Genomic DNA, 20,059 nt, shown 5'->3' on the forward strand with positions numbered 1-20,059 from the left:
CCTCACAACAACCCTGTGAGGTAGTTTAGGCTAAGTGATGGTGACTGGCCCAAGGTGACCCAATGAGCTTCATGGCTGAGTGGGGATTTGAAGTCTCCCAGGTCATAGTCCAACACTTTAACCGTTATCTGAAGATGAAAGCTCATACCAATAAAAACTTAGTTGGGCTCTAAGGGACATGGGTGGCGCTGTAGGTTAAACCACAGAGCCTAGGACTTGCCGATCAGAAGGTTGGCGGTTCGAATCCCCACGACGGGGTGAGCTCCCGTTGCTTGGTCCCTGCTCCTGCCAACCTAGCAGTTCGAAAGCACAAAGTGCAAGTAGATAAATAGGTACTGCTCCGGCGGGAAGGTAAATGGCATTTCCGTGCACTGCTCTGGTTCACCATGCTGGCCACATGACCCGGAAGCTGTATGCCGCCTCCCTCGGCCAATAAAGCGAGATAAGCGCCGCAACCCCAGAGTCCGCCACGACTGGACCTAATGGTCAGGGGTCCCTTTACCTTTATCTTTAAGGTGCTACTGGAAGGATTTTTAAAATTTTGTTTCCACTACGGCAGACCAACACGGCTACCTACCTGTAACATTACACTACTGTTAGGTATAAAACACAGGTCCCAAGACTCTGGGTCCTGGGAACCTACAAACAGAATCTGAACAAAATTGGTGAAGCAGCAAAGAGCATATTGATTACAAACATTCTTGCAAGAAGCGGGTGTCTGAAAGCAAGCACACCCAAATTTAGCAAAACACAAGCTTATATCCCCTATACCCGAGTGCAGTTTCCCTCCCGTTTCCCCATTGGCTGGGTACGTCAGGGTTCACAGCCTATCACGGTCGCCTAATTAAAATACTAAAATATCTGCCTTTGTTGACATCTCCCATTACTCTGAATTTACCCACCACCTACTTCTGATTATTTTCATCCTTAATTGGTCCATGCTCCTAGGTTTTGACACATTGACTCGAGTGATAATGCTACATCACGACCACCATAGGCGAACACGGGTTCTATTCTGCTGATATAGATAAACCATATTTCAACTGCAAGACGCCCTGTTTTCGGGCTCTCTAACCACAATCCCTGCTAAAGATAAGCTTCTAAGCGAGCTGGCGGTTACTTAGCTGTTGTGACCTTTTGGCCTTTTATGGGAAAAAAACATTTCTTTCAACTATGCTGCCACGTTTCCACAGACTGCAGTGCCAGGGCGAGGAGCTGGGCCATTTTATAAGGCCGGAGAACGTACTCAAGTGAAAACCCTGGTGGCTTTCCAGTTGGCCCCGCCCTCCTTGTGATGCTCACCTATGCCCACCTGTGAATGGCCAATTTCACAGGCGGGCAATTCAAACTCCCATGGCTGCTGCCATTCTATGGACATCAGCCTTTGCCAACTTGTGGCCTCCAGATATTATTGTCGGGATACAGGTCTCATCATCCCTGACAGTTGGGCCAGCGGGAGCTGTAGTCCAAAGCATTTGGAAACTGTGGAAGGCTGGGATAGATAATACTGAGCTCAACAGAACAATGCAAGGTAGCTTCATATGTCAATGTGACCGCAAAAATGGACGTCCCATTATGGATGATGTCAGCCCATTATTAGCCGACTTCTAACTGAATGGGGTTTTGACACCTATTAATGATTGCATGCAAAGGTTTGTGGGTTTAGAGCAACTAATCTATAAAGCTAACATAAAGTCCTTGCAGGCACACTGCACAGCAGACATGGTGCAAATGCATGCTTGCCCTTCTTAGTACAGATAATGATGCCTTTCTCTGTAATGACACAGACTTCCATAGAAAGAGATGGAAAGCACAGAGCTTCAGCATTTGACCTATTCGTGTGGGTGGAAGGAGAAAACAATCTTGGCATGGGGAGTGGGTGGATGGCTAGCTCATATTACAAACAGAGCAATTCTGGGCACAAAACATCAACAACCCTGTACTGACTTCTCAACAAAATTATAAGTGATATATAGGCAGTTTAATTAGCATACTGGAAGCTATTAGTTAGCGATTGCAGGAGAAGATGTTGCACCGAGCAAAGGCAAAGCATTAGCGAATGTTTGACTCCGAGTACAGACTCGTTTCCGAGAAACCGATTTTAGGAGGCAGCGAACCATTTTACTGATCTGGTATGTGTTCCCTGCGGCGATGCATGTGACAGCGCCAGAAGTTTTGTAATTACGCTTGACATTAATGTGGAGCAGCTTCCCAGGAAAGATGGCTGAAAAGCTGGGGAGGTCATATGAGGGAAGCATGGCCTGACTAGTCCAGAGGACACCTACTGACAGTGGTGAACAGTCTTGCTACAAATGCTGTGTGTCCTAATGGAAACGCTAAATAAGAAGGGAATCTCTTTAATAAAATCTTGTTCTGAGAGAGGAAGGAGGTGTTTATGGCCTCTGAATTCTCTTCCAATGGCTATTCCCCTCACCAAAAGCAACACAACAAAAGAGGACACCCCCCCCCCCAATGTATGTGCTAATTCACCCATCACTGGTCTAGGCACACCCAAACAGGCACACCCGATTCAAATGATAAAGCAATGCTGGCTGTTGTTTACATACCAACATCCCTTAATGGTTGCTCCCATGTAGATGTTAAGCAGCATCAAGGACAGGATGAAACCCTGCCGAAGCCACAGCAAAAATGCCACCTGTGCAGAGTGATTTTAATTTTCCAATGAGTTAACCACAGCAGAGCTACATCTCTCTAGGATTAAGGGAGGGGGGCAGTGTCTGATCAAAGACTGAGGCTTCTAGCACTTCTCATATAAATTAACCACTGAATTAGAGCTGAAGCATGTTTTATTTTTATCCTTTTTGGTTATTTCAGTATGTGAAATATATCAGCTTCTGATTCAAACAGATTTTATCACAAGCCTGTTCCTTGTGATCCGCATCTTCCTGTATATGTTTCAGATGTGTTATAATTTATTTGAAGGAAATGCTTCCGAATGTGGCCTTTGAACAAACGTTCTGCAAGGAAGTCCATCGCAAAGTTTACTGTTCGTTCATTATATTTCCATTATCGTTTGGTTTTCATCATTTGTGGCTGCTACCTTAATAGTAACAGTGATGACAAACCTTTAAAGAGCAAAGTGTTGTGCAGCCCAGTCCTATGGCGTGTTTACACAGAGGTAAGTGCCACTGATCGTGGAATCATAGAACTGTAGAGTTGGAAACGATCCCAACTAAAGCATCCATAACAGGTGGCCATCCAACCTCTGCTTAAAAACTTCCAAGGAAGGAGAGTCCACCATCTTCCAAGGATGATGACTCCACTGTCAAACTCAGACATGAGTTTCTCTCAGCGCTATGTGAAGTGATGCTGGAGGCTGGACCTGAGACTATTTGCAAGTGAAGCATGTGCTCCACCACTGAGCTATGGTTCTTCTCAAAGGAGGCCTGAATAACTGCAACGCAACTACACGGCAGTTTTACTGCATGCGCAAACTGAGGCACACACCATCAAACCACTTGCTATGCTGTTTCCAGAGCTGTGTAACCGACCCCTGTTTTGATCAATACACATGCTACCAGAGTCGCAAGTGTGATTCCACCTAACCCTATCAAGAAGGTGCTAAGGAAGTTTTGGTGCTGACCTTTAAAGCCCTAAATGACCTTGGCCCAGTATACCTGAAGGAGCATCTCCACCCCTATCGCGAGAAGTGAGGTTGCAGGGAACCAGGCAGAGGGCCTTCTCCCATCAGATGTCAAGGAAATCAACAACTATCTGACTTTTAGAAGACAACTGAAGGCAGCCCTGTTTAGGGAAGTTTTTAATGTTTGGTGTTTTATCAAGTTTTTAATATTCTCTTGGGGGAACCCAGCCAGATGGGCGGGGTATAAATAATAAATTATTCTTATTATCAGCATGTTCCTCTGCACTTTGGAAAGGACAAGTAATCCAGTCAGCAGAGAGGCTTTTGGTGCTATAGCAGAGAAGGTGCTGCTCCTCTTTACACAAAATATTAATAAGCAGCACACTATATTCCTTCTATCAAACCTGGGAGAAACGTCTGCACCCTTCATACAACTGAGCCTGGAGGACAAAATGGATTCAATAAGCTTCCTCTTGATGATCAGCATTTTTCTTTTTTTCAAAGGGATATCCAATTTCTCTTCTTATACGACCTTTGCCTCCTAGTCATTACAATTAATGATGAACTTGTTATGGCAGCATGTTAATGATTTTAATAAAATTAGCTCAGGCGGCCTTTGGAAGCAGTACTTGACTCCTCCTCTGAACTTTATACAGATGGGTGAATCTGCCCCGGGTAGCAGCTGACAAACCAGTATGTGCTGTATCATCAGGTCTGAACAAAGTCAGTGGAGGTCAGGGATTGCTGCAGCACTGCTTGAATTCAACACAAAGCTGTAAGCTATGAGCAGGGCGAGCTCCATTCATACTCGTTCAGCACCGTGAGGCTTAGGCCACATCCACAATAAGGCATTTCAAGCACATGGCTTCCCCCAGAGAATCTTGGGAAATGTAGTTTAAAGGTATTGGGAACCTTAGTTCTCTGTTAGTGGCAAAGTACAGTTCCCAGGATTCTCTGTGGGAAGCCAAGAGATTTAAATCTATGGTGTGGAGGGGATTTTAAGATCTGGGAAAAAGAAAAGAAAAGTGACGTTGCATGTTCTTTAGTAAATCAAGAAAATCTTCAATAAAAATTATTTCCACACACACACACACACACACACACATATATATATGTGTGTGTGTGTGTGTGTGTGTAGTCTGAAGCTCAACATCAAAAAAACGAAGATCATGGCCACTGGCCCCATCACCTCCTGGCAAATAGAAGGGGAAGAAATGGAGGCAATGAGAGATTTTACTTTCTTGGGCTCCATGATCACTGCAGATGGTGACAGCAGCCACAAAATTAAAAGACGCCTGCTTCTTGGGAGAAAAGCAATGACAAACCTATACAGCATCTTAAAAAGCAGAGACAACCACCTTGCCGACAAAGGTCCGTATAGTTAAAGTCATGGTTTTCCCAGTAGTGATGTATGGAAGTGAGAGCTGGACCATAAAGAAGGCTGATCGCCGAAGAATTGATGCTTTTGAATTATGGTGCTGGAGGAGACTTTTGAGAGTCCCATGGACTGCAAGAAGATCAAACTTCTCCATTCTTAAGGAAATCAGCCCTGAGTGCTCACTGGAAGGAGAGATCCTGAAGGTGAGGCTCCAATACTTTGGCCACCTCATGAGAAGAGAAGACTCCCTGGAAAAGACCCTGATGTTGGGAAAGATGGAGGGCACAAGGAGAAGGGGACGACAGAGGTCAAGATGGTTGGACAGTGTTCTCGAAGCTACCAGCATGAGTTTGACCAAACTGCAGGAGGCAGTGAAAGACAGGAATGCCTGGCGTGCTCTGGTCCATGGGGTCACGAACTTTGCTGACAGGGCGCTCTCTCTGGCAATTCTCTGCCAATTCCCCTGAAACTTCTTTGCCCTGGAAATCTTTCTCAGAGAATTAGTGAAACCAATGGGCCAGTACGACAGGTGGTGTTAGGGGTTTCAGGGTAAGGTTACCAGATTTTTTTCAATGAATCTGGGGACACTTTTCAACTTCAATGGATTTTGTATGGGGACTGATTTGTAAATCCGGGGACTGTCCCCAGGACGTCTGGTAACCTTATTTCAGGGAGGAAACTGAAGAGAAAAAAAATCATCTTTGCTCTTCTACCAGTGGGGAGCCTCTGATGGATCAAAGGATTTTCCATGAGAGCAAGGATTCTTTTCATGGAAGATCAGACAGCATATTAGAAGCCAAGCATTGGCTTGCTACAAAACAAATGAAAATATAGCATTCCTACACCGTTACATGCGTGCATAACCAGTCCGCTATCCCCATTCACATGATTACCAGCTCTCTCATCTGTGCCTCTTTGAAGGGAAAACACCAATATGTTTTCTTTTCTTTATGAAGTGTTCCCAAGTAACACCCAGACTAAAGTAAACTCAAATATAATGTCCTCAAGAGATGTTAGATCATAGCGGTGTTGTTTGCAAGAGCTCAGTTACTCATGTAACACATGTTAAATATAAGCAAGGTCACCCTCACAACAAACCTATTGGAATTTAATTTCTAGGCCCAGAAGAAACAACAGCAAAATCAATTTCTTGGCTCTGAAGCATCCCTGCTGGTGTTTGCTAAGTGCCAGTGACTATTTATGGCATCTGCAACACATCTGGTCTGCACTGTAAAAATCAGATATCTGCTTAGTATCTTCCAGATTGTCTACTTAGGGAAATCAGAGAAAGGTTATTTATTTATTGCATTTCATGTCACCTTTCGCCCAAGGAACTGAAGGTGGCATGCCTGGTCCCATCCCTCCTCAGTTTATCCTCACAACAACTCTGTGGGGCTGAAATATGGTGACTGGCTCAAGATGCTTCCTGGCTTAGCAGGGATTCAAACTATGGCCTCCCAGGTCCTGGTTCAACACTTGAACCGATACAACAACACACCATATCACGATGGCACAGCCATGAGAGATTGTGAACCATTCCAGTTGTACCTTGGATCCTGAACGCCTCAGTACTCAAGACGTTTTGGCTCCCGAACGCCACAGACCTGGAAGTGAGTGTTCTGGTTTGTGAATGTTCTTTCAAACAAGAATGTCCAATGGGGCTTCTGCAGCTTCCGATTGGCTGCAGGAACTTCCTGCAGCCAATCGGAAGCCACGCTTTGGTTTCTGAACGTTTTGGAAGTCGAATGGACTTCCTGAACAGATTCCGTTTGACTTCCAAGGTATGATGGTATTATAAAAAAAATATGTCCCATCAATTAAGTAGTTTTAGGAAGAGGGGCCGGCAAATAGCATATTGAGTTTGGTGGGGCAGTGCTTCATTCACCCAAATGGACCAGCATCTCTTGTGTTGCAACTTAGGGTTTCTGAGAGACAGAGGAGTCAGCTATACAGCTGCAAATAAAATGTTTTGAATGTGTTGTAAAGCGCAATATACAGTTGTGACACTAGATGGCAGCAGTGAGCTATAGCAAATTCAATGCGTTTTCCAAAACAATTATTTAAAAAAGCATTTTCACAAAATTTTAAACGTGTGTAGTTTCCACCTTGCCGATCTGCTGCAATTAACTCAGAGATCTACCAGTAGATCCTGAATGACATTCTGCCCATCACTGATACAATCTATCCAGCTTTTAAATTTAGAGTCAAAATCCTAAAGGAGCAGCTGGGGAACGCGTGGCTCTCCAGAGCTTGCTGGACACCAACTCCCATAATCCCTGGTCCTTGACCATGCTTGCTGGGGCTGATGGGAGTTGGAGTCCAACAAATATCCAGAGTGCCATAGGTGTCCCAGCCCTGCCCAACACCAACAAGTATCCATAAAACTCAATTAAAGAATATTAAAAGGCAGGAAAAAACCACAATGAGGCAGAAATAATAGCAGCAGCAGCAAAGTTAATAAAAGATGAAACAGTCAATGCTGTCTGGCACATAATGATGATACTGCACCAGTCATCTCTTTTAGGTTTATATCTAATCAAGGCTTGGTCACTGTGCATTTCCTTTATTATTTAAACATGCTATATTAATAGCCCAGCAAATACCAGGCCATGCTCTCTGCCTCTCACCAGCATGTATATATTGTGGTTTTTATGTTGATCTTTCCTGTGAACTGCCCTGTTATAGACCTCCAGTTATAGGGTGGTATATTAATAATAATGATGATGATGATGATATCACACCACAGTTACATTCAGTGTTTAAAGGAACCATTGCAAGCTGCTCTGCCGAATTTACTATCCCTTGCCCACCACCCACCGCCGTATAATTTACCCATATTCTTGACCTGCTTTTAAAATCCTATTTTGGAAAGTGACAGTAGCACAAGCAGCCTAATGAAGGAAACTGCTTGCAGCAAGGAATGCTTTGAAGAATATCCCAAGCGGGAGCCGTTCCCCTCCAACCTGCCAAATGTGACGCATTAGTATGCGGAAAGCAGTTTCCGTGCAGCTAAGTTTAGGCAAACGTATCATTAATTTCTTTTCTTGTCCGTGTGGAGTTTGTGACCTCTTTTCAAATCTATTTTTAAAGCAGTTCTGAGATCTTCCATGCCAAGTGCTGCTGCAGAGTGCCAAGCCAAAGCTTTCAACTCACCAAAAGCCTCAGGATTTCATTACTCTGCCTGTCCACCTTTCCAAGCTCTCCAATCTGGAAAAAGCCATTGCTCTGCAACTCCCAACGATTCACATGGCCAAAGAGGGACAGATTCTACCCCCACTCCATGCCCTGGCACTCAGAAAACCTTCCCTTTAGTCACCCGCCTATGCTCACTGTGCAACAAAAGTGCTCAGTGGTTCTCCACCACCAATATGGACCACTTGGAAATTGCCGAGGGTCTTAGAAGACCACTTAGTGACTTTTCTGCCTGCAGAGATTGTAATGTGCTGTGCTGGAGCCTGTATAATTTTTAAATTGCATTTTATTATTGCTTTTATTTCTTATATATCGAATCTTATTGCATTGCAATTTGAATTCTGTAGAATTCAAAACTGTCATGGCAAAAGCCAATATAAGAAATAAAAGAAGCAATTAAAAATAAAATTGATCTGCCACCTCCCATCTGATTGATCTGCCACCTCCCATCTGCAGCCACAAATCTACAGACATGCCATGGAGCACGTGCATGATCAAAGTTTTGAAACCCCTGACTTATAAGTAGCTAGGGATGTTGGAACAGTCAGTGAAAAGGTAAAGAACAGCAGAAATTGCCAATGTTTACTTACTTGCCCCATGTCAAGAAAGACAATCAGTATTTGCTGTTGTTGTTTTCTGTCCACAAGCAAAACTTAATTAATTATATTCCCCTCCATCATTTGCATTGTGTTTCCTTTACACTGAAATGAATGGGGTGGGATAATGTAATGACAACGCAATTTACAAAATTAATAATGTGAATTTTGTAATTTTGCCACTGTGGGCAACAAGGCAAATAACATAGTTTTTAGCAGAAGACATACTGCAGCGGAATGGAAACAGTGTTGCATGCAGCAAATTCAGAGCAGATTGGGAAATGATGCTTCTTACACCACCAGAGGTAGCAGAACTGCTTTGTATGCAGAGACTCTCAGGTTCAACTCTTGGTATCTTATTTATTTTTATCTTAGCTGAATTCTTATCTTGCGAACAGTAGATCCTGTGCTGCTTCTGTGCTACCATGAAAGCATTCAAGGAGTGCTTCCAGATTATCACTATTTTACTGGAGAGATTCATGTGCATACTGGGAATTTAATTTGTGCACTCAAGGTAGATTAAAGTGCAATCCTGGCACGAGCTTGCTTAAAAAAGAAGATACTGTACTTTTTGCAGTTAGGAAGGTGATGGGGAAACACACTGAAAATTGTGGGATAAATGAATGATTACTAGGAAGACCTATAAACACCCTGCAAGCAAATCAGGGTGAATGTTCATGGTTGTATGACCTCCCTGCAAAGCAAACAAATCAGAACAAAAGCTCAGTGATCACTGGACATTGTTTAATCAATAGGTAAGCTTTGTGCAAGCAAATGAAGATGAATGCTCAATAAACAGGTCATCTGGAGGAGCCCAGGGAGAGGGGGGGGGGCTGAGAGAAAATGATGGAATGAACTCAAAGGAATGCTAAGAAACTGCAGAGGAGAGACTAGGAGACGAGAGGCTTTGTTTGAACAGAGTCGAGTATCATTCTTTCTCTTTCTTTGGCAATCACTCGTAGCTGAGTAAGATTGTCTTCCATAAACACGGTTTTAACAATGAGTCCGTAAGTGACTGTGGAGGCCAATTCTGGACCCACACGTCCTTCCACAGTGGGGACATTGGTTTCCGGGCGGGAGTTGATCAAGGTGTGGATTTGCCAAGCGTGCCTTCCTCTTAGCACGTTTCTCCCTTGCATCCTGAGTCTGAGTGCCTTCAAAGTCCATGACACCTTTGGTAAATGCTGTTCTCCAACTGGAGCGCTTGCAGGCCAGTGTTTCCCAGCTGTTGGTGTTTACAGTACTTATTTTAGATTTGCCTTGAGATAGTCTTTAAATCTATTTTGTTGACCATCAACATTACGCTTTCCATTTTTAAGTTTGGGATAGAGTAGTTGCTTTCGCGTATACATTTCTAGTGCCAACACTAAATATATAAATTCTGGTAAATGAGCCACCATGGCTGCTAGAGGGCCATGAACATTTGTGTTCCAGGCTTTTTAGACTCATCTACTATCTGAAACCAAAGGGGTGCATTGGTTGCCAGATGTGAAATATATTGGCATTATTTTCAGCTCTCCTCCGCCACTACAGTAGCCATTGAGAGACTTCGCCTCCGTGAGTTTATTCATCTCTTTTAAAGGCAACTAAGCTACTTTCTGCTCTTCTAGGAATGGCATGAGAATTTGGTTCAAAGACGTGTCGCCTTTCTATTTCTAAATTTTCATTTCTAAGTATAAATTAGCACATATAAATTGTATGCACATATATGTATTTTTTCCTCTATTTTAGTTGTGCAAAAACGGTCAGCTGTAGCAGGGACAGCAATCTGGACTATGTGCAGTATTTGGGTGGTTCAGAAACCTGTAATCTCATAGACCACAAGAATGAGCCAATGAACCTGAATACACAAAACTTGCCACTGGATCTGAACCTTTGAGCAATGAGACCAGAAAGAAGCAAAGTCTGGGGGGGGGGAGGGGGAGACTTTCTTGACCATTTTTCAGGGTTTTTTTGAGACATTGAATAGCCACTATCACAAATTATCAGGCTGAATGGAAATGAAGCAGGGAAAATTAATGTTCCGACTTGCAGATGGATTCCAAACGTTCCCATCAATGGGAGGGAGAATGGAGGGGGTATCTTGGGAGAACACCTGCGGCAGGAACATTTAATGAAGAATAATGCTCATGGTTTTCAAAACTTGCTGTGGAGAGTCCATAAATCTGCTGATCAGCTCTTGCCTGGAGAGCTGTTAGATGTTGACTCAAACAGAGCACTGGGTGGGCATTAGTCAAAGTAGAGATTAACAATGGATCTCTCTTACCCTTGCGGGCAGACTTTTGCGGGCAGGCACTGTTTGTAAACAAAGCACTAATGATGAGAAAACTTTGAGGCCTCTGTGGAGCGAATTGCCATAAACCTGCCTGATACACGTTAAAACATGTTTATTACACCATTGGTGTTGCTCAGAAGACGACACTTTGGAAATTTGCTGGCATCAAGTTGCCTGACTGATCACCTAACATTATAAATGGAGCAAATAATCTTTCACAATTGGATTAATGTGCTTTCTCTTCATCACTTTCACTTCTTAAAGTGGATTAGCCCTGACTGTTTCTGATGTTATCTAATATAGACAGCTAGATGTACTCCCACCGTCCTCTTGGCAGTACAGCGGAATGGTTTTCAGCAATATCCTCCTGACTCTTAGGTGAAGGGTGCTGGGAATTGCAGCTCTGTGAGGAGTGAACTACCGTTCCCAGGATTCTTTGAGGGAAGCCATTTTCTGGTTAAATATTATGACATCAGCTTCTATGGACCAGAGTCAGATGCACGAAGGGTTGCTGGAAAGTGGCAGGTTTATGTTTACATGGGTGTGTAGAGGAAAAAGAAAAAGGATGCTGTAAACAGTGGGCTGAAATGAACCACTCACAACAGCAGCAATCATTCCTTTCCCCTCATTATTTACAAATGTATGCACCACTGCAGGGACTATGTGCGTGCAAACACTGCTGCATTATATGTGAGAGGTTCCTTTAATTTACAAACTGACAGTCACACAGCTACTCAGGTTCTCTGTTAGAAGGAATGATATCTGGGTTTCACAGGTAGGCATGTGGCAAACAGAGCTGCAGGTGTCTCTGCAGCCTTCCATGCTGTATCTCAGAGTGGAGCCCACATGATGCCATGATACCAGCCTCTAGGGAAGTGGAAAGAGAACATTTTGTTTTAAGAGCTGAAACAAAGCATGAAGGGGGGAGAAGGCAGAGCAAATTGACGACGTGTCCTTGCAGAGCATGGTTTTGACTTCCATATCAAACGAGAGAGCGCCTTTCCTGCTCCTCCCGAAGTCATTGCCTGCTGTGTTATTCTAATGTAAGAAAGTCACCTTAGCATTCTGCAAACTAATCATCCCAGCGGTCGTCAGCAGAAAACAAGAAAGCCTTCAACTGCAATGCATTTCAGATTGCAGCAGCCCACAATATTTTATTCTGGGGCAATTTACCTGAAGTCTGCTCGTCCAATAAAACCAGTCACTGGGTGGGTGTGCGCATGCACACACACGGTGGAAGCAATTATGTAAAACATAATTAACTTGCCACATCTTGCTAACTGTACCATATAGTATACCCAGGACCTTGTTGGAGTCAGAGCTAAGCTTCAGATTCTCAGTTGAATCAGCAAAACCCCCAAACAACAGCTATTGTTTCTGAGTTGGATACAACCCTAATTTTTTAAACCATGTTTTCATATCTGCTCTGGTGCAAAAAAATTCCTTGTCTTAAAACTTATATCCTGTCTTTCAGCCAAATCAACCTTCAAGGCAGCTTATGAAAAATTAGGAATACAAAATACATATGAAAACTTCACGGAATAAAACAGGAATATAGAAAAACAGAGACAGCACAACACATATTCCTAGCATGGAATGTCAGTTAAGGCTGAGGTAATAATCAGCACTTTTAATTGTGCCTGGAGATGAACAAGGAGGCAGTGCAGATTGAACAAAATCAAAATAATGCACACCATGAAGTAAAACACCAGACAACGTTCTTGCCGTTGCATTTTGCATTGGCTGAGATTTCCAAACACTTTTTAAAAGCTGCCCCACATGGAGCGCATTGCAGTAATCTAATCTGGATTGATTCCTGTTCGTTTCCTGCAAGCCATGATTTGCAAACCAGAAGTCATCCTCGGGACCATGCAAGACCCCTAGTTAGCAATAAACAAGATTAGCATCAGCACAGATGTAATACTAAGCCATGGTTATAGGTGACAAAGGGAGGAGAGGGGGGAAATTATGCCTGAGAGTGAAAAAGAATAGAATACCTATTCCTGAAGCTGGATCTCAATTTGGAAGCCATGATTTGCAAGGAGTCATTTCTAAACCTCCACAAGGTCTTGGATGTGAGTTGGCATTCACGCCATGACAGCTTTCCCCAGGGGCAAACTTCTGAACTGAAAGCTGGAGGAACAATTTGACTTCTCACTAGCCTTCTTAGCTTGCTGCTCTCCTGGGAGATGTGCAAGCTTCCTAATTTGGCAGCTCATCAGGATGAGTAAGTAGCAACAGGTCTCTGTAAATATCTGTCCTCAGCTGGGAGGCTAGGAAGGGCTTGGTCATCTTAACTCATAGGTGATATTCAAATGGCAAAGGCAAGAGTGTGTACGTGTGTGAGCTACTTCTCAAGAACTGAAACATGGAGGGATGAAATGTGCCATTGAGGTAATACTGGTTCTGAATGTCCTAAGCCACAAGAAGTGACTTATGCAAGCAAACCATTAAAAATCCATAAAATGCTGTTATCTCTTGACAATGCTCCCTGAAAGAAATAATTCAGTATTTGCTTTCACAGAACAGGTCTAGGCATTCAGTAGCTGGAGTTCTTAACCTAGGTTGCTTCCATGCTACAGCATTTAAGCACTGCTGAAGACTTTTGTGTGTGTATGTGCAGTTAGCTGGAAAAGCAATTAGAATGGAGTTTCCACACAAATTTCCACCAGCAGTGCCCTTCCTTCCCCATGGCCAACGTCCTCTTAGCTTCCTATCATGTTTACTCATAAATAAGTCCTGTGAAAGTTCCCAGCAATGTTCTTTTTAACAAATTCCTCAGTTCCGGCAATTTTATTGCTTCCTGATGCGTGTGTGCTGGTGGTGAATAGCCTATTAATTGCCCCTTTAATAGCCTCCCTTATTTGCATGCATGAAAAGGGCTGTGATTACAGAAGCTTCTAAGTACAGCAAAGAAAGCAAAACATGCTTTCGATATTCTAGGAGCAAAATTGGAACTGGAAGCATGATTTGGAATAAACAAGAGTGCTCAGATCTTGTGCCTTTCTGAATCTCTCTGTCCATGTCACCTTCTTGATGGCCAAGGAGCTGTTATATCATCCGGTGTAAACTTGGAGTTTGAATATAAAGGGTACAGTTGCATGCCACTAACTTTAATAAATGGAGGATACTGCAGTGGAGCAGCTTTTTACCAAGATACTCTATTTCTTTTGGAACTGGGCTGTTACGCACTTCCAATCAAAGCCTGAACATGAAAGCAGCCGGTCTGTGCAGTGATGCTGCACAGATGATCCAAGATATTTGTACATCGTTCCCGAGAGGCTGAACCACACAGACAGAAAGGAAATAGTGGTTGTTGGCATGGAAAACAGATTCCCTGCAAGGCTAAAAGAACACGCCTCAATTCCAAATTCACTGAATTTTGTAACGCAGGCAAGGAACAAAGTTACCTTACTGCAATTGCGTAGCAGAACTATTTCCTTGGAGGCAGGTTTTCATGGAAGGCATCAGCTACATAATCATTACAATTGCAGAGTGGTAACAACAAACAAACAATAGCAATGAATAATAATGCCTGGTAGGATCTCTAACCTTAAACCATTTCTCCAAAAGGTAAAAAGGTAAAGGTGAAAGGTAAAGGACTCCTGGATGGTTAAGTCCAGTCAAAGGCAACTATGGGGATGAAGCGTTCATCTCACTTTCAGGCTAAGGGACCCAGCGTTTGTCCACAGACAGCTTTTGTGGGTCATGTGGCCAGCATGACAAAACCACTTCTGGCGCAACGGGACACCGTGACGGAAACCAGAGCGCACAGAAACACCATTTACCTTCTGCCTCAATGAGTCACCTTTGAAGACCTTCTAGGCTCTAAAATTCAGACAATGACATCCCACAACTGAGCTAATTTTGTGCTGTTGTCAGACTTCGGGGTTGAATCCACAGCAAAGAAGTTGCATATTGGTCCTACTGAAATCAATGAGACTTATTCGTTACTCATTGTCTCACATTGATTGATTGATTGATTGATTGACTTTTCCCGGGGTGGGGGGTGGGGAGGAAAAGGAAAACATTGATTGGGAGGAGGCTAGTTTCCTACAAAAAAAAGAAAGGAAGAATTATAGTGCTTCTACATTTTGCCTCATATCTCGGGTTCCACAAACACTAGAAACTTATTTTTTTAAAAAAACTGAAAGCTGGGAATCTGGGGGTTATGGTTTTTATGTGGAGTGGCAACTGTCCCCTGGAAGCCCATTCAAAGATGCCTACTCTGTCAATGTATTTGTTGGTACAGGTAACGCAGGGGACATTTATTATTATATTTTACAATTAATTAAAGATTGCTTATGATCGATCAGTCGATAGATAAAGATATACAGATATATGTACTTTGCCCTCTTGCTACTTACTTCCCTTCGGATCCATAGCTGTTCATACTCTCCTCAATGGATTCATGGCTGGCTTGTCGGATCGTTCGGCTTGGCATCTCAACTGCCAGGCCAGTTTCTGTGCTCCGCTGGATGGCACCTTTGAGTTTCCGGCCATCTCCTTCTAAAACAAAGACAAAGAGCATGTGGGAAGGAGAGAAGAAGGGAAGTCGGGAAGGAAGACAAGAAAAGAAAAGTGATTAGGCATTTTGATATTGGGTGAAGACTATACAACAGTGGAAAGCAACATGCAAACAAATAAATACAAAGATTTGTACTTGGGAATCTGGAAACTAGGACAACACCAGAGAATCTGGAAACCTGGAGCACTTTCTGGTTTGGCAGGAAGAGGGTTGAGCCTACAGTGAGGCACAGTGAGGCAGCTGCCTCAGGCGGCAGATGCTTAGGTGCAGGGAGTGGCCAGAGCTGTGAGTGACATGTGGCCTCCTCTGTACTTTCTACACTAGCCTGCTGCCCTTAAGCACAGTGGAAAGGACTGTTCTCTCACTTGTATTGGATTAAGATTCAACTACCATTCCAGTTGCTTTCTGTATGTGCCTTGGGGGAGGACACCATATTGTTCTTTGTCTCAGGCAGCAAAATGTCTTGAGCTGGCCTTGGGTTTGACACCCTAGATTCCATTTTGCTTTTGGTGACACATCCTTCTACACACTTACTGATGTATGCACATAGAGCTTCTCCATAAAAATCCACACAATTATGAAATTTTCTCAGTTTCCTACATCCAAAGCCAGCAAATTAGCCTTGGGTTTTGAGGCCTGAGGGTGGTAAAAAAGCCAGGCTTTCAGTTTGCAAAAGTAGCAGAACCAGATATTATTACACCTACAGCACAAGCCTCGTTTATATAAACAACAGATAAGTGGTAAAACTCTCCCTGGTCTGTGGCATTACCAGGGATGGAAGGGTTGGTCTATTTCCATTCTCTCAGTTTTTATTTCCCCCCCAATATGAAATTCAATGCTCTGCATTTCTGCAGCAATTTGTGAAAATCTTCATTAAAAATCTTCAACATTTTTGTATGTATTTTTGACTAATGCACACATTTTTGCAAGCATTTTCTCCTAATGTAATACTGCATGTTCATATGATACTTTCGCAAATGCAGTCATTGTAAGCACTTTACATAGATACGTGTTTTTGAAAACATTGATTGGTTGGGGAACTGCATTACAAAATCTGGATAAAAGCCAATTTCAAAGGGTGGTTATGACTTGATTCTCATATTGTTTCAGAAAGTGTGGATTTGATAAATTCAGCTTTAATTCTGAACAGAATCAAATTCCACACCCACCCACCCATCCCTAACTACTGCAGATCAAAATGTAGCAGGGAGATAGCACGAATGCCTGCTTCTTATGGAAAAAAGCAAACAAATCCTTGCACATAGGTACTTGGATAACCTTATGATTTCCTGGGAGATGTTCCTATATGGAAGAGTATTTAGACCTATGTGGCACTGTGGGTTAAACCACAGAGCCTAGGACTTGCAGATCAGGTGGTTGGCAGTTCGAATCCCTGCGACGGGGTGAGCTCCCATTGCTCGGTCCCTGCTCCTGCCAACCTAGCAGTTCAAAAGCACGTCAAAGTGCAAGTAGATAAATAGGTACCGCTCTGGCGGGAAGGTAAACAGCATTTCCATGCGCTGCTCTGGTTCGGCAGAAGCAGCTTAGTCATGCTGGCCACATGACCCAGAAGCTGTACGCCGGCTCCCTCGGCCAATAAAGCGAGATGAGCGCCGCAACCCCAGAGTTGGCCACGACTGGACCTAATGGTCAGGGGTCCCTTTACCTTTACCTATTCCCTTAAAACAATTTTACTTCCTAGCAACTGGTTTTGCATGCCAGTTCCCAAAGTGACATCCAAATTTTCACATTTGATGTTATTGTTTGGTGTGCTTGAGAGAATTATCACTTTGCATTGCAACGGCAGAATCTGCAGAGAAAATGTCCTGCTGATGTACTTTCCCGCGGAATGAATAACGCTGAGTCCCTTCCCTGAAAAACTGGCCTTCGAAAGCCCATCCTCTTAAATTAAGAGTTTCTATTTTCATCACCCACTCTCACAGTCCACATTTCTTTGAATAAATTATGTTATATAATGAATATATAATAAGTACCATTAACACTAATTGCTTTGGCTTACGTCAGGAAGCTAAGAAGTTTCAGCTGACATGCAATACTTAAACCATAACGCTGACAAAGGGTTGCAAAATTCTGCTAATGAATGAGGATGCTGAACTCTCTGCAAAATGCATGCTGCCGTTAAGAATGCTATTCTTGTACTGTCTTTCTCTGGCAAGGGACGGATACCTGCCATTTTCATATCCTGCCAGGTGAGAGACATCTTCCTTATGAGACTACACCTTTTTGTGTTAACCTTGATATTACCCTATATGAACTGTCACCCTGTTGACTGAATTACCAGTGGACCATTTCCAGCCAAGGGAGGAATAAGGAGAATAGATCTTCTTTTCAGGTACATAGTATGGGGAAGGCCAGGGGGCCATAGCCCCGGGTGCATGATCTTGAGGGGAAATGAGCCAGGCTCCTTCCTAATAGGGATCCCTGCCCTGCTTGCCACCACGGGTCTCTGGGCCCTGGAGCCTGGCCTGGCTGGTCTTGCTGCTGAGCCCTGGCCCCCTTACCGAATGGCTGCCCAGCCAGCATTGCAGGGATGTGCCCACCACAGGCCACGTCAGCCAGCCAGGTTCCCCCCTGCGCAGGCAGGCAGGTGGCACAGTGCGGCCCTGTGAACCCTCCTACCCGGCAATGGCAGTGAGGATTGGGCTGGCGTGACAGGTTTTGTTCAACCTCTGTGCTCAGCCCCTGGTCCTGCCTGAGGTGCGTATGCATGCCGCGGGCACCAACAAAGGTCGCAACACCACTGCTTCTGTTCCAAATAGCCTATTGCCAAGTCTTCCCTCTACTTCTCTCTTCCTATGTGTGATAGCTAGAGAAAATGTCTCTTCTTCACCTCCCCTTGCCCTTTGTCTTGCAGAGTGGAGAAACACCTGAGGAAATGAAAAAGGGCCACCAAATTGTATGGCTTTAAAAGAGGGTTATTGATGGAGGATAAAGCTATCCATGGCTACTAGCTATGATAGCTATGTTTTACTTCTACTGTTAGATGCAGCATGTCTTTGAATAGCGGCTGCTCAAACTCACATGCTGGGAAAGTGCTTTTCTACTCAGGTCCTGCTTGCAAGTTTCCCCTAAGCATAAGAAGAAGATGCTGAGCTAAATTAGTCTTTGGCCTGATCCAGCAGGGCTCTTCTGATGTTCTTATGGCTCTAGAGGTCATCTCCCGTGTCCAAATCAAGGGTAGTATTCTGCCTTGGTCAGACCACATCTGGAATACCGTGTCCAATTCTGGGTGCCACAGTTTAAGACAGATATTGACACACTGGAATGTGTGCAGAGGAGGGCAACCCAGATGATTAAGGGTTTGGAAACCAAGCCTTATGAGGAACAGCTGAAGGAGCTGGGTATATTTAGCCTGGAAAAAAGGAGACTGAGAGGAGATGTGATAGCCATCTTCAAATATCTCAAAGGCTATCACATGGGAAATGGAACAAACTTGTTTTCTCCTGCTCCAGAGGACTCAAACTAATGGCTTCAAGTTACAAGAAAGGAGATTCCAACGAAACATCCAGAAAAACTTTCTGAATTCCACAGAGGGAAGAGACAGGATGTAAAAGTAATAAATAAATAGCAGAATACTGGATCCTATAAACATTTATACATCTATAGATATCCAAAATATGCCAAAGCCCTTAGACATTTATATCATAGTCTCTGAAACTCATGAAGGAAGTTCCACAAATAGAGGCCTTCCCAGCTGATGACTTCAAATGTAAAGTTATTAAAACTTTACATTATGATAATGTAATGTCAATGCAGTCATCATCCACCTTTGCAATGAATCCCCTAAGGTAGCTTTTCCTCTGGTGAAATGCTCAAATTCCCAGCACCCAGATTGCAAGATTGGGGATACTGCAATCTTGATTCTTCCCTCAGTCAGGAAATCCTTGGCTCTTGTCAAGCAGTGCAGCTGTGACAAATGTCACAGGCACTTATTTGACAATGGTTGCATTTGCCACTGGCCGCCCAACTCCTCCTGCCTCTCATCCTCTCCCGAGTCAGTGCCAAATCTCAAGCCATGAGGTGCAATGTTAGAGGCTGTAGTGTCCAACCTCAGAGGTAGCATCTGGTTTCACGAAGCATCTCCCACATGATCAGTGCCATCCATGATTCCAGAAGCTAAAGCCTTGGCTAGGGCTCAGCTGCTGCTAATGCACTTCTCAATTTGCCTTTGCTGCTTCCCTCACCCCCAGCCAGATGGGAAGCACAGAAGGGTAGACTGATACAGAGGAACTGCTGAAGATCAGTTCCGGCTTCTTCTTAATTACCATGCACCACAATTACATAAATTCCACCCTTCCCTCCATTTCAGATACCACAGTACCAAAGTGTGGCTTGTTGTTTTTTTATCAGCCAACACCACGATGAAAGCAGATGGGACACCTTCAGCCACCTCTAAGGCGGCCTTTTGAGATAGCTTCTTAAAACCGGCCATCTCTCAAATTGGCTGTGGGTAGATTTGTAGTAC

At 43.7% G+C, this 20,059-nt stretch overlaps 1 protein-coding gene and 1 long non-coding RNA gene across 3 annotated transcripts in view; both read right to left on the reverse strand.

The window, feature by feature from the left end:
- LOC309345177 overlaps positions 1-20,059 on the reverse strand; it is a 175,149-nt gene that overhangs the window by 13,261 nt on the left and 141,829 nt on the right. The window lies entirely within an intron of this gene.
- RIMS4 (regulating synaptic membrane exocytosis 4) overlaps positions 1-20,059 on the reverse strand; it is a 102,197-nt gene that overhangs the window by 9,665 nt on the left and 72,473 nt on the right. Inside the window, exon 2 of one of the 2 annotated variants that reach the window (XM_081868063.1) lies at positions 15,413-15,554. In XM_081868063.1, coding sequence (XP_081724189.1) covers positions 15,413-15,554 — 142 coding nt within the window. The remainder of the gene's footprint in view (positions 1-15,412; positions 15,555-20,059) is intronic. The other variant, XM_081868062.1, reaches the window with a different exon arrangement.

The sequence above is a fragment of the Podarcis erhardii genome (assembly GCF_964252035.2).
Source record: "Podarcis erhardii genome assembly, chromosome: 6".
Classification (NCBI taxonomy): Eukaryota; Metazoa; Chordata; class Lepidosauria; order Squamata; family Lacertidae; genus Podarcis; species Podarcis erhardii.